The 15,231-nt window shown below is 35.2% G+C and overlaps 1 protein-coding gene across 2 annotated transcripts in view; it reads left to right on the top strand.

Moving 5' to 3' along the window:
- UNC13C (unc-13 homolog C) overlaps positions 1 to 15,231 on the top strand; it is a 139,156-nt gene that overhangs the window by 15,881 nt on the left and 108,044 nt on the right. Inside the window, exons 4-5 of one of the 2 annotated variants that reach the window (XM_065641359.1) lie at positions 10,520 to 10,598; positions 12,407 to 12,412. In XM_065641359.1, the coding sequence (XP_065497431.1) occupies positions 10,520 to 10,598; positions 12,407 to 12,412 (85 nt within the window). The remainder of the gene's footprint in view (positions 1 to 10,519; positions 10,599 to 12,406; positions 12,413 to 15,231) is intronic. The other variant, XM_065641358.1, reaches the window with a different exon arrangement.

Below are 15,231 nucleotides of genomic sequence, written 5' to 3'. Positions count from 1 at the left end.
AAAAAGTACTAAATATGCAGTTGTCCAAGAATAAGATTGAAATGTGCATTTTCAGCACACATATATATTAGTGGAACTGTATTCTCCCACTGGATCATTCAGTGGATTCTCCTACTCTTCACTTAAGACTGAAATGGATCTTCCCAGGCAGAGGTACATGTATTATTTATCTCTGAGATATGAGAGTTTGGTGGGTCACCCTTTCCATGTCTCTACTGGATATTGTTTACCTTATTGTGTACCAATCCCCTTTTGTGCTGTTACACTTCAGTTTTGTCTCTGTCCTTGGAAAGGACATTTTTTGTTTTAATTAGTTCAGCAATTTCTTTTTTTTTTTTTATAGTGCTTATAGCTAAATATTTTATTGGGGAAAAAAACTAATTAACAGCATTTAAAAATGTCTTCAAAACAATGTGAAATGCTATGGCTGCTCTGCTACCAGGAGTAAAATGGAAATAACTTGCCTATGTACCACCCAATTTCTTCCCCCTCACCCCTCAATATATGCTGGAGTCCAGTGGCTATTGCTATCATCCTTCTATATGTATCCACAGACTATCAGTCTTCAGCCTAAACAGCAGTGATCAGAATTTCTGATGTGGCCCTTCTTTAGCATATCACCTTGCTTATGCACTTTCTTTGTCTTCCCACCAAGACCAAAACACACACAGGCATATCTCAAACCACTTCAAGGCAACTTCTACTTGCTCCCAACAAGCCTTTCCCAAAGCTGCTCTTCTATTTGTTTCCCTTTAACCTTTAATAAGAAAGGAAGAGTCACTGTTTATCCCAAATTATGCAAAGAGGCAGCTTTTTGTACCAAGATGAATTCAAAGTTTAATAAAAGGTCCACAAATGCATTAATCAAGTGAGAATTCATATAACCTTAGTGGAGTATAACTGGAGAACAACTCTGAAAAATGAAAGCAGTCCTGCAGTTGTGGAAAGAAATATTCTTTCCCTCAAAAAAATTGAAATGTAGATTTGAGGTTTTAGTGGGGGGTTGGATGTTCGGGTTTGTTGGTTGTTTTACTGGTTGATTTGTTTGTGGGGGTGTTTTTTTCTCTCTTGTTGAAAACTCTTTTGCCTGTAACTAAGCTTAATCACATCAAGAATACAAGGAGAGCAATTAATGATGCTCCAAGGTCCATATAAGGTAGCAGAGAAGTAGGAGACAAATGTAGTTTTTCTTCTAGAAAGGCAATCTGAGAACATGTTCATTCCTGTCAAAATACAGAATACCGACTACTAAACAGTACAAGACACACTGTTCTGCAGGTAAAGCAACCGATTCAGATAATTACTTGGATTCTGTTTGACTATTGCCATAAGGAACACATTGTTTTCTCATGCAGAAAACAGGCTTTACTCTCATTTCACTAGATTCCTATAAAGAAAAGGCACCCCTTTCTGATGAAAGCAACTGGAAACAACTTGCCTTGTGATTTCTTCTTCTATCATTTATAAGCTGATCTGTTAAAATATCTCCTGATAATCAAAAGCAATTGGAAGCGAGTTTTGAAGCATAATAACCTTAGAATGACTGCTAAACTTGTGGATGCCAAGTACAAACCATATAAAGAGATGTTTTTAGAACAATCGTTAACTAGAAACACTCTAGACACCAGACCTTATCTATCAGTTTTTCCCCAGTTGTCTTATTTCTCTACAGAGTATGTATTCTATCAGTATTACTGAAGTGAGAAAGTGCATTCAGATACAAATTTTTCCTAGTTTTTTGCAGTCGAAGTATTAGCCAAGAACTACTCTTAGCCTGGCTTCAAAATTTCCCCAGTTGACTTATTTCTGATACTTAGAACCCTTCTTGTTTCAGCAAAGATTTTAATGTGTTATTTGTATTTCAAGTTAGTTACAGACTAGGAGGAACAAGTTTGGGGTTTGTTTGTTTCTTTTTGGTAATGCTTCTACAGATAATCACCAATACACCTCTATATAGTATTCATGTTTGGTTTTCCTCCCTTTTTTTTTCAGTTCAGGTAAGAGTTGTCTAGTTCAGCTGGCATTTAATTTATTCAAGCAGCAAAATGATTTTTTTTTTTTCAGCACAGTGTGCTGATAGATTGCATGGCTGCTTTTCCATTCCCTGATCAAGCATTTTGTACTTCATCTGACAAGATATGAGTAAGGAAATCACATCTCACTTTCCAGCAGTTTGTATACTGAGATTTCTAAGACATTCTTCATTAAAATGACTCATGATAATAATGGTAAAGAAAAATATGCTTACATTTTATTATAATAATAAAGAAGAAACATTCTGGAATGATTCAGTGAAGGACTTGGCCCCAATTAACTCTGTGTTTGAGGTACAAGTCACTTTTCTGTAGTATGTGATAGAGCTGCCTTAAATGTATAAAGTAGGTAAAACTTCTTTTACATTGTCATTTTGTCCCACTTGGAGCAACTGAAGACCAACTAGATACTTCAGTGGAATTAGTATAAATTTCCAGTGTAATCAAGGTTAAAATACACTGTAACAAGTAACAGCTATGAAGCAAACAATAATCTTTTCTGTGGTAGAAACTGAAACCAGTAAAGGCATAAGAAGTCCTTAGAGTCTCAAATTTTTCTATGATCTTTACTATGCACTAACTGAATGCTGGGCAAAGAAGAGGCAGGAAATATTATTGTCTCGTATGAGTTCATCTCGTCATTGGTTCGTTGCACAAAAGAAAGTTTCCTTTATGAGCTGCAGTTTCAAAATTGTAGTCCTTCCCTGAAGTCTGGTTAGTTCCTTTACTCTCTTTAAAGTATTCCAATGAATAACTAAGCATGTGTAAGTACTCTCAGACACTGCCATACTTCAGCAATTTAAAAAGTTGCAGACAAGTTGCAGAACCAGCTGATAGAATCCATAGGCTTCTTGATAGTAGCTACAGCGCTGCCCTGGTATTGTCAGAAGAGATGGTGAAGCTAATTTAAAACTGAAACATTTCATGTCGTTAATATTTTGCAGATGATAACTGGAATGAGCTTTAGTAATTTTTTTAATAACAAAATGGGCACTTCTTACCATATATAACTTTTAAGCAAATATTTCTGACTTGTACAAATACACAGAGAAAAACTCAGATCTAGATGCTTCTACTAAGCTGAATTTGAGCTTGAAAGCATAATGAGAAGACTGGGGGGAAATAGTTTGAGTAGAAAACTAAGCTGTTTAAAGAGGTGTGAGCTATGGTAAATTACTGAGCATAAATTACAACACAAATGTCATAATAAAATATCCTTATATTATGTACTCATCTGTCTCGATTCTGTTATTCTTGCTGTTTGTTCAAAAGCAATATTGTCCTTTTCTTTGTTTGGCAACATCATCAGCACTCTTAATTCAGCCATAATTTTTTCTCCCAGGAAAATACTATTAGTCATTCTTGAGGATATTTTTCCTTGCTTTATGCTACTCCTTAGTGATCAGTAAAAGGAGTCCAGTAAGAACCTCAACTTTAGTCATATTTTGTGTTATAGAGCAGAATAATAGATGGAAGTGATTTTACAGACATTGCTTGTCAGAAGTACCTCTTTGTGGCACAGAAATGCCTTGTACAGATGATGAGTTTTATTCACTGCTGATGGAACTGCTCCTGAGTAAGAAAGAGCCCCAAGAATCTGAGTTTCTCTTAGTCTCTGTACATTTACTTTTTGCCACCTCAGAAATGTTATTTTATTTCTATCATGCTTTTGCTGAGATTTGTAGATGTGTCTAGAAGTTGCAATTTGGGTCTCCTTCATCTTCATTTTCTTGAAAAGAAATTTCTAATATCAAAACACTGCACCAAAGAGTGTTCCTGTGAACATATAGGGGAAATGCATAAACAGCCTATGAATCCCTTTCTCTTTCTTACAGAATGGTGCAGATGTATTAGAAGGAGGTATGGGAGAAACAGATTATCTCCCAAATTTATAGGAGAAGAGTTAGAATAGTGCTCAGAAAGTGATAATGCTCTTAAGGGTTAAAATAAACTCTGCTATACTCTAGATAAGTGCTTTACCCGCTCAACCAAGATAGGAAACAGATTACTATTTTTTTCTCTTATAACTAGAAGGAACTCTATACCTTCATTAAGGTGTCACTGATATTTCAGTATTGCTTTTAATCTGTTTTATCTCTTTATGCGCCAGGAGGTTTATATTCTTAGTTTGATTAGATGCTATGATTCTATGATATGACAACCGCAGAGATGCATATTGTCAAAGGTAAACTAAGTGTAGCATGTTATTACCTCAACTGGTTCTAGGAAGGCCTCCATGCAGGTTTTGCAGATTAATTTGTCTTTTAGAACTTCCTATCTCCACCATATAAATTCTCACAAGCTCTATGCAAATCCATTCATTTCTTTCCCTTGTTGGTCTCTCTTCATTATGGCCACACTGATACTGAGGAAACCATTTACATAGACTTCAAGGATAATAGGGGGAATTCAGATTGAGTCCTTGGTTTTATGGTATTGCAACAGTTCTACTAAGGGAGCGTTAATTTTGAGAAGGATGTTCAGATTTTTCTTTTCCCATGTTAATGTTTAGACCAGATTTTCCTTCTAGACAATTTTTGCAGCACTGTGAATACTCTGTTGTTAGTATTACTACTGATTTGCTCTGGTCTAAGAGCTAAGAATATCAGCAAAAGTAGTCTTAATGCAGTTTGGCTGATGCTTGATTTTTAATGCTTAGGAAATAATTGAAGTGTTTTGGAGGGGGTTGTCCATTTGTGGGGGTTTTTTGTGGTTTTGTTTTGTATTCTAAAATATTGGGGGGGAAAAAAGGTTTACAAGTTGAAATGGCAGTGCTTTGAGGCCACATTGCCTGAGGCTAGCGTAAAATCATTTTAGTTGGCTAGCATCATCTCCCTGTAATATGACAAGCAGTATGACAGGAAAAAGAAATGAGGCCAGAACTTCTTTGCAAGCAGCTTTATTTTTTCCGAAAGCTGAGATGGCCCCAGAGGCCTGTTAGCACAGTTTAGGGTACCCGTTGGTCTGCTTGGGCTTACACCTGGGGATGGAGCGTTCAACATACTCACGATCAGAAGGCAGAGGGAGGCTCAAAGCTGTAGTCACAAAGTTTGTTTTGCTGCCTCAGCCAGAATCTGAGCATCTGTCCATATATCCTAATGTATGATTAATTCGTATCTTTACTATAGAAATACATTTAACAAAAATAATTTCAAAATTTTCATGACAGTAATACGCATACTCATTTGAGCACACGGTCTGTCAAAATTAGAGTGGGTATAGTCCTTTAGTGTAGCTCAATATACTGCAGGTTTTTCTGACAGGATAACAGGTTTTCTTCTATGGGGAAATTTGGCGCTTTTTTTTTTTTTTTTTCATTTCTCAACACAGTATTTTTAGCTCATATTAAGAGTCTTTTAATCCAACTTTCATTTTCAGAGAAAGTACTAGGTATTTCTTTGGTGGCATTTTAATATATCGAGGACCAGGAAAAGCTGTAAATCCAGTCCTATAATTACTTTTATAATGCTGGTGTTTTTTCCTGGTATTCACACACAATTTTAGATCTTGAATTTCAGTTTTCCACTCCTCAGAAAAATTCTGTATTGCTACCCAAGTGTGGATTTGTGAGACAACCACACTGTGTTAAGATGCATAGTTATTTTCATTAACTTGCATAATTCCATTTTTTATGTTTGTACAAAAGCTACTGGCTATGTTTTGTCATTATAATATACAGCAATGATACATGTGTTCTTCACTTCCTCGACACCTAGTTCAATCGTCAAAATATTCATGAGATCAGACCAGCATTATAGGTTATTAAATCTGCCTAGGTGTTTTATTTATCACATATAACTACATAAGTTTAATTATGCTATCAAACAGACTCATCTAAGCTGAAGTATTACATAATCCCAGGATCTTCAAGAAAATGCAGTATCACAGTATCCTAAAACTTATGTTCAATACTGAGTTATTTTAAAAAAGAAAACAGTGACACCTCACCTCTTCATTTTTATAATTATTTTCATCTGGAAATGAGCTCACACAGACCTTAGAGAGTACATGTGATTCTTTCCAAATTTTCTATGCCTAGGAATGAAAAAGAAGAAAAAGAAAAAAACCTCAACTCTCTTATTAAATACTGAGATGTTTCATTTTTTTAATAACAAAATAACCAATATTTTTGCAATTATTTATTTTGAGCAACTACATGTATTGTGGCATAAGATTGATTGCCTTTCATAAAATTACAATTGTTAAATATTGGTAGTGTTACTATAACTGTAGTGAACATGTACATTGCCACAACTCTCAATTTGTAATTCAGTCCTCTAAAACTGAGGACTTGACTGAGGGGAAAAAGCTTGGAGAGGGAACAAGTTTGGAAGGTTTTGGACAGTTAAATATATCAAGTATGCAGCAAAGAATACCACTCTTAGAATCACAATTTCCAAAAAGCGTTTTGAATAGTTTAGTAGAGAAACTGCCTGTTTATATGAGCTGAAAGGAAAACATAGTTGATTGAGTCCACATCTGCAAAAGAAATGGTACATGTGTGTGTGTATATATATGCATACATGTAGATTATCTGTCACGTTCTTCATACCAGCTACATACCAGTTACAGAACAGAAATTATGACATGTTTTTCCATTGGGAGGTTTGTCTGAATTACTATGCTAAACTGCCAGTCTAGAAAAAAACCTCAGATTTTATTGGAAGATATTGTTTTCATCAGAGTTCATGTTGAGTGTTTTGATTATAGCTTTCAAGTCCTACGTTTGTAATAAAAAAGAAAATTATTTAACTTGAATTAACAGTGTGGGCCTGATGAACACTCACAGGATCTGATATTTGTACCATTCCTTTTAAATTCTTTGCAGTAACTAGAAAAATGTATGCTTCTCATGTGACAAATTTATGTATTTTATATATTACTTTGTCCTTTAGCCCACAAATATCCTTTGGACCAACAGGCCTCTGTGCTGTACAGGAAATCTTTAGTGAGTCAGTCATGGCTGTTAGCACATCTTTTATCCAAAGCAGTGAATAGCTCAAAAATTCTAAATCCAGTGAAAAGCCATTGATACAAACACAGCTTGTAGTCCTCCCTCCCTTACTGCACTGGTAAACAATACCATTAACTTCTAACACTGAAAAATTATTTTAAAAGTAATTTCTAACTTAGCTGTCTGGCATATTAGATTTTCCTGAAGAACATCAATGCTTGAAGAGCTCAGAAGTTCTACTAGGAAATAAAATTTCTTCTCCTACCAGCTTTAATCGTACTGGCTATGTGAAACTAGTTGTCGCTTTGTGATAATGATAGTGAAATGTGACTCCCACCCCCCGCACCCCCCCCACCTCTAATGGGAAAAGGGATACAATTTCTGGAAAAACTTCAACAGTTATAATTTTTTTTTAAAAAAAGCGTTGCATTTTAGTCATCTAACTTTGGCATCATATGAAAAACAATACTAAGTTATTAAGATAGAAGAAAGATCTTTGAAGTCTGGTTGATGGTATTGGGAGAGCTGGGAATGTCCTATTTGAGTTTGTGGAGAAAGATTCTTGACTCCACAGGGTTTTTTTAAAGTTAAACCCATCAATTTGGGGGATTGAAATTTGTGTATATCAGTGTAAATATTAGGATATCCTTATCAAGGTCTTTGCAGGTATGATAAGCTACAAGATTAAATGAATGTGAAGATGATCCTGAACATTAATCTTTTAAAATCCATATGAGAAACAATGTTCAGAGTGTCTTTGTTTATTACAAGATATGAGAAATGGGCTTTGTTCCCTCTATGGGATTTATCTGTGTATCAACATCTCCCAATGTATAACACCTGACTTATTTTGAGGATTAATATTTGGCAGCTGTGATGAGTGCTTCATCACAGTAACACAGTCTATGGAACTGGAGTGTGCAGCAGTACATTCTGACTCATTATTTCTAGTATTACTTTTAACAGTTAGCAATTCCTTGATGCTAATTGATTGCTTACATCCAGACCATGGATTTCAGGGTTATCCACGCCACAATACCTATTAGTTTTACACTGAATGTTTGTTTCCATTTTGTGGTTTTGTAAGTTTATTTTGGATTTAATCTAGGGGATTTGTCCCCTGCTATGTAACAGTACTCTGACCTTAAGGATGGCTTCTCAAATTCCTTTTGCAATTTATTCTGCTTAGAGAGCTGCCCACTGAGCAGTCTGTTAGCCCAGACTTGCTCTATTCATTTCATCACTCTTTTATGGTGTAACTGGGCTTGTGTTTCACATATCTTGGAGATAAGACTTTGGGCAAGAAAGCACTCCCCTTTCTCTGCAGATCAGAAGCTGGACCTGTGTGTAGTCCTGGTACTACCAAAGATAAAGTTTCACCAGAACTTCAAAGGATGGGAATTATTAAACAGAAGGTGAACAAAGACCTCCAACAGTATAGATGCAATTATGCTATTCTACCTTTACTCCCCTCTGATTTTATTTCAGTTAAGCTTCACCCAAGCTGAGCTTTTCAAGTCTTCTATCAAGCACATGCCAAGAAAGTAAATTCGCTGCTCTGCATCTGTTTGAAAAACACAGAAAACATGGAAATAAATACTGCCAGTCAATTGCTGTTTCAGTTTCTTCCAGAAGCTTGTGGAATAGCAAGGGGACCAAATAGAACCCCATTTTATACCAAGTCCCAGTGAAAAATTGCTGTAGGCTTCGTCTTAAAAACAGAACAAATGGAAACTGTAACATCTATATCCAGCAGGAATCATCAGCCAGAGTCTTGGCTTAAATAAATACGGAATTTGTCACCTTTACTAGTGGCAGGGGGTTGTAATCCTCAAGTCAGCAAAGGAGTATTCGGGATAAAGTATGTACCCTTTGGAAGGAAGTGAAAATTCTGTCCCTAAGTTATCTTTTCACGCAGTAATTGTGACATGTATAAATAAAATGAGGGCTTTCAGATTGCCGAGGTTTGATTGCGGGGTGACAATAAAACCATGGCACATGTATTGTTAACCCCCTCTCCCCGCCTCTCCTTCTTCAGCCCCTCCCTCTTTCCCCCCTTCCCACTAAGGACAGGCAATTGGGAGGGAAAGAAGAATCGAGAGAAGAGAGTTGGAAAAATTAAAAATGTTTTACTAATGCTACCAATAAAAATAGAGAAAATAATACAAAATATACAAAACCAATCTTGAAAGTCCCGGCAACTGCTCCGGCAGATGTAGGGCCGGCACCCGAAGTCCTGGCCTGGACTCTGCAGCCAACTGGAACTGGATTCAGTCTGTCACTGGGCCTCCGTTCGCAGGGACAACTCGCAAGGTCCCCTCCCAATGTCGGCCATGAGGAAAAGGGAGGAGATCCTCGTGATCTCCCACTTTTATATGAAGTATCACGTGAATGGGATGGAATACTTAGTTGGTCAGTTTCAGTTCACCTCCTGCTTGCACATCTCACGGGATACATCCTTATCGATGACCTTGCATTCCATTGCTATGTCTACCAAAACATGTCTCTAGCTTTCAGGAAAGCACAGTTTGTAAGAAGACTTTAGCTGACAGAAAAATTCACTAAAAGAGAAACTTGTTTTTAACAAAACCAGGACACAGATGAGGAACTCTTTGCTGCGACGTGTAATTTTTTGTATGTAGAAATAGAAAGGTAGAGATATAAGAACAACCGAAAAGCATATTTGAGACAGTGCCAACCAGAAGTAGCATGGAGGGGAAAATGTTTGGTCTTGAAAAATATGGTATCCCGGCTTCTCTGAGAATCTCAAAGTATCTCTGAATTAGATCTGGCAAGGTATCTAGCAATCTTTCAACATCTACTGTGGGAAAAGCACAGGAGGGTAATACCTGTATTACCTATTCTGAAGAGTCAGGGAAAATGAGGCATATTGTTACTGGATCAGTAGTTATTCTTTTAAATCCTACTGATGTGTCAGCTTGTTATTATTTGAAGTGGCTTCAAGTTGTTCTTTGCTTTTATTTCCAAGTTGTATGTGAGATCTAATATGGGGCTTGAATATGCACTTAATGAAAAAAGCTGAAACTAGGCAAGGGAAAATGATGGTGGTCACTGTGGAATTCTCTCACAATGCGACAAGTTCTGTTTTCCCCATTCACATGAACTCATACAAGAAGATGTGATTATGTATTGAGTTAGATATTTTACTCTTTGTATCAAATTTATGACAACATCCTGCACAATGTTGGGCTCTACCTCAACTACCAAATATGGTAGTCCTTTTGATGGAAAACTACTGTTATAATTTCTAAATCCATGGTAAAATGTTTTAGCCAGTATTAAGCATCATTTCAGCTACTCTTTGCTTTGGGTTAATGCTAGGAGAAAAAGTTAGCCACACCAAGAACACTCTCATTAATTTTTCATAATAGTTAGAACACTTACTTTCTTTAGCCAATAACTGCTAGTTTCAATTTTAACTGTAAATACAGATATTATAAGCAGTTCTTAAGGATGCAAACCTATAAGCCCCAGATTTTTATTTTCTTCTTTGCCTTTTCATCTTCTACAGTCCTGGCCGTGGGCTGTATGGAATTGACAGCATGCCAGACCTGCGTAGAAAGAAATCTTTTCCCATTGTTCGAGACGTGGTAGGTAACTTCCAATTCCTTAAAACTGTTGTTTCATTTGCCAGTTGTCTAGATCTTCCTTGTAATTACTATTAATGTGAATGGTGGTTTGTCAACAATTGTTTTATGGGAAAAAAGGTATCTTGAAAGAATGGATTGAAGCCAGTAAAAGTCAATGATGCAGTTGTTATAATATACTAGATAACTCTGAATATTTCATCAAATGTTTAGATATTACTTGTGAAATCAAGTAATGTCCATTTCGTGCAATAATAAATTACTAATTTTCATGTTGAATTAGCTTACAAGGACAGCTGTTATTGAGTGCTTTGACTTAATTTATTGTGATACGGAGGAAGAAAATTCTTTTTTAAAAAGGCAGCCCTGTTTCAGTATGAATGTTTTAAAGATTTATGCATACTTTTGGTACAAGATGAGGTATGTTATTTTAGGAGTTATTGTAGACAATAATAATCTAGGCAAATAAATTTCATAAAGGTGAAAAGAATGGTAGTTCCTTTGAGATTTATTCTGACTTCCAGTCTAAACAAGATTAAGTAGAATCTCTCTGCTCTGAAGAATTTTAAAGTGCTATTCACATTTCTCTTTTTCTTTTCCTAAAGTATAGAATTCATAATTCAATAAAATACATATTTAGTTTCTGGTGGTGGTGAGCACCCAAACCAATTTCTCATTATAAAGAAAGGGTATCAGCCAAAGTAAATGATTGCCGTAGTTGTCTTTAAAAGATCAGTCTTTGCTAAATTATTGCTCAGTGTATTCTTAGCTACACTGTTCAGTTACTCTACAGTGATATACCATACTACCTGGAGGGTCACAAAGAGAAGTCACAGCAACAATTTTAGTGTAGAATTCCTTCCAAAATTGGTGAAAAATTGCAATTTATGACATAGTAGAGCCTACATTCATTGAAACCATCTTTTTGACAGCAGCCACTCCTCTGTAATTTGTATTACACTTGAGTATAATTTACAGCCACGTTGATATTTTAATGCATAGTAAATAGTACTTAGCTTTATTCTTAATTATTGAAACTGTTTACAGACAGATATTGCTCAGAACAAATTAAAATGTCAGAATCTTATTGTTAATTATTCACTTTGAAAAACAACATAATTGTGAAAACAAATAAAGATAAACAAAAAAGAAAACTCGCATTTTGAATGGTGGAATAAAACATTCATTGTATTCATCTGATGTGTCAATGATTACAATGGAATGATTACCACTTTGCTGTCCAGTCACTGAAGGATAACACCTCTTGAAAGAATTCTACTTTTAGTAAGGGAAGTTGCAGAGTTTTAAAACTGAAATTTATTCTGGAATTCAATCATTATGGACTTACAGTATAGCTCTTGACTATATGCTTATTAAAAATAGTCAATTGTTTACAGTTCAGTTCTGCAGCTGTAAACTTAAAACAATTTTACCAACTTAAGAAGAACTTATTTCAGGCTTAGTGTAGGTCACCTTAATCTTTGAAAGAATATCTGTATTTGAAGGCATGTGCATTTTAAGGAATCTCCTGTGAGTTCTGAGCTTATAATAGGTTGATTCCAAAGTACCTAATTTAAGTCAGTAAATTAATTCTCAAGTTCTTGTAAGATCTGATACATTGTAAATTATCTTATTTGTTTACTTATATGATTGTTTCAAAAATACAGAAATAATATTGTTAGAAATGAGCGCTAGACTCTTTTGACACTGACTGAAATAGATATCATTTGGTATCTTTTTTTGTTGCGATAAATCTGACAAATTATTAATACTCTTTATCATTTCTTTCCTATCTTGGCTGGATTTTTCAGGCTATGGTAAGTGCTTTTCTACTGATAAATGTTCCAAAATGTTCATAAGAACTCTTATGGATTTCATGGATATCATATTTTATGCTGACCTTTTATTGGGCAATAGAAAAAGTATTTTATGACCAAGAATTAAATCTTAAGTGAAGTTGTGCCTTATGTAAATGCCTTGTCCTCTGCATCATATATACTAAAATTATTAGAAAAAGTTTGTTAACAATTTTTGTTTGTTTTCTAAATATCCTCTCTAATGATACAATCAGAGTGTTTAGTAACCAATCATGATGAACCCTCTGTGGAACTGAACAACCTTAGGTATTTAGATAAAAAGAAGTTGAAAGTATTCCCTACTTTTAAATTCTCTTGTATCAATCAACTGAATTATTTTATCTCTCTTGTGAAAGGTGAATTTCCCAAAGCACATAAAGATCTCTTAGGTACTGTGGTGTAATTTTTTCTAATAACTAAATTAATGACTCGTGGAAATATTTTCTTTTTCCACCAACTTTGGCACTTGTAAAGGTCCCTCATTTTCCTAGTCCCTTTGCACTTCCAGTTTCTCTACATGAGTTTTTATGCTTTCAACTAGTGTCTCAATATAAGGTTTATCAAAATGACGTGCTTCATCTTAAGATGGTGTCTTTGACTCCTATTTGTTTCCATGAATTCACATTTTGAAAAATCCAGTTTTCAACAGCAGCCTTTTACTAGTTCTCTTTCTTTTAAATCTCTGAGATATAGTAAGTTTTTCACTAATGCATTGGAATTCTCCACTTTCCATACTTGTTTTGGATTGAGTCATTAGAAAGGATAAGGCAGTCAAAATCCATCTAAGGGAAGAGTTCTCTTTGCTGAAGCCGTGAGTTTCCCTGTGGGTCATTATGGGAGTTCTAGTACAATATCTCTGTATAGGAGGGAAAGATAATGAAAGGAGAAGCGATCATTCAAGTGGAGTGACAATACAGAGAGCTATTTGAATAACAATACAGAGAGCTGGAACAGACCCCTCTTTAATGTGGAGCCAGAAAAAAGAGTGGAGTGCACTTGCTAAAGTGATCGGTGTAACTTCTACTTTTAAACAAACGTGTTCTTTCTTCTGTGCTAGTCAGGGCTTCTATGTGAGGTGGGACTGCAACCAGGGAGGGGAATAGCAATAATTACAGTGGAGGTTAAAAGTATTGCCAAAAGGCCAATGGCCAAATAGGTGTGGTGATCTGCCCATTTACAAAGGTTTTGTTTTTCCATGTCACTGTTTTTTAGTCTTTGCTTCTGCTAATTCAAGTCATCATTTCAAATGTTATGAAAACTCTAGAAAATTCCTGGTTTTATTTGATTTAAAGGTGACTTTATACTGTACAATCACTGCAATCAGGCAAATTTCTATCTTTGATCATTGATGAATGTGTTATTATTTACCGTTATCATTTTATTATAAGAACACAAGAAAAAATTGTGAATCCTTGCTGCTGTAGCAAAAACCTGCTTGGTTCATACTTTTGAAGTGAACATAGCAGTTGAAACAGCTTCCAATTTCAGCTAAAACAATAATGCAGTGAGACTTCTTTTATGTAAGTGTCTCCACAACAAAAGCATTTATAGAGGCTGGAACTTGATTATGGTATTTAAACTCTTAAGACAGAAAACATTCATATAAATTGCAGCTGCTATATTCTCAATTTTTGTATGCTGTCATAGTAATCATTAGATAAAAGATGGGGTTTGTATTCCTGTCCTGACAAGTAGTCCACATTGCCTGGAATGGCTAGGATTGTGTATTTTAGACCTAAAAGGATCAAATCACTTTCTAAGTATAAGGGACATGAAGATGAGAGGTCAAAACTATAAAACTAACATACTGCAGGCAAGCTACTTTCCAAGCCTTTGAGAAGAAATCTGTGCTTCAAGAGAGACGAGGAGATGGATGCTTTTAAGATGAATCTTTTTAAACCTAAAATTCTACTGTTGATGAACATTGTTTATTTTCTTCTTAATGTTCCAAACACATTTTTGCTTGCCATTTCTCACTTCGATGTGTGGGTCCTATAGTTTTAGGTTGTGTCACAAAAAGTTTGAAAAAGCAAAACCTGAGCCAAGGATGACTTCTTAGCCTATAATTGACTTCACAAGATTAATAATTTTGTGTTTATCTGCAACCTTAATTATTATCATGAGAAACTTATTGAAAATGGAGTGGGTATGTTCTCACAGGAAAGTGAACATTTAAAATTAAAATGAATAGTCTTAATATCTCTAAATAATAAAAAAAATCCATTTAAATTATGTCAGTGTTTAACATTATAAAATGAGAAGAAATTGGAATTGTCTCGCCATCCAAAGATTAATGATGCAGTTCCTCTGCTGATGTAAGCCAAAATTGCTTCTGACCTAATATGTATTTCACAAAAATAAGAATGTCACATGCAAAATATAGTTGTAACTTTTGCTGTAATAGCTCTGTAATGGTGGACTACAGAGACCCAGTACACAGTAAGGTGAAAATCTGTATCCTCACAACAAAGGTAGAAACAGACTTACGGTTACTGGGTAGTATAATTGATCATCCTCACGCTGCTAGACTATGAGGGCAGCAATATATGACAAAGCAGACACTAGATTACAGAAGAACAGTGATAAAGTGCAACTATACAGGCACACTTGGAATTATTTAGAATAGGGAGAAGGATTCATGAGCTCAATTTTCCAGGTAAAATACAGTAATATAGTAGTATTATGGTTAATATTGTGTACAGAGGAATAAATCTTACCTGTTTTTGTCAGGCCAAAAGGACTACTGATAGCAGAAGCTATAATAAGAGTTGAAATATTAT

The sequence above is a fragment of the Caloenas nicobarica genome, chromosome 10, assembly GCF_036013445.1.
Source record: "Caloenas nicobarica isolate bCalNic1 chromosome 10, bCalNic1.hap1, whole genome shotgun sequence".
Taxonomy (NCBI): domain Eukaryota; kingdom Metazoa; phylum Chordata; class Aves; order Columbiformes; family Columbidae; genus Caloenas; species Caloenas nicobarica.
This window is presented reverse-complemented; position numbering and strand designations above follow the sequence as displayed.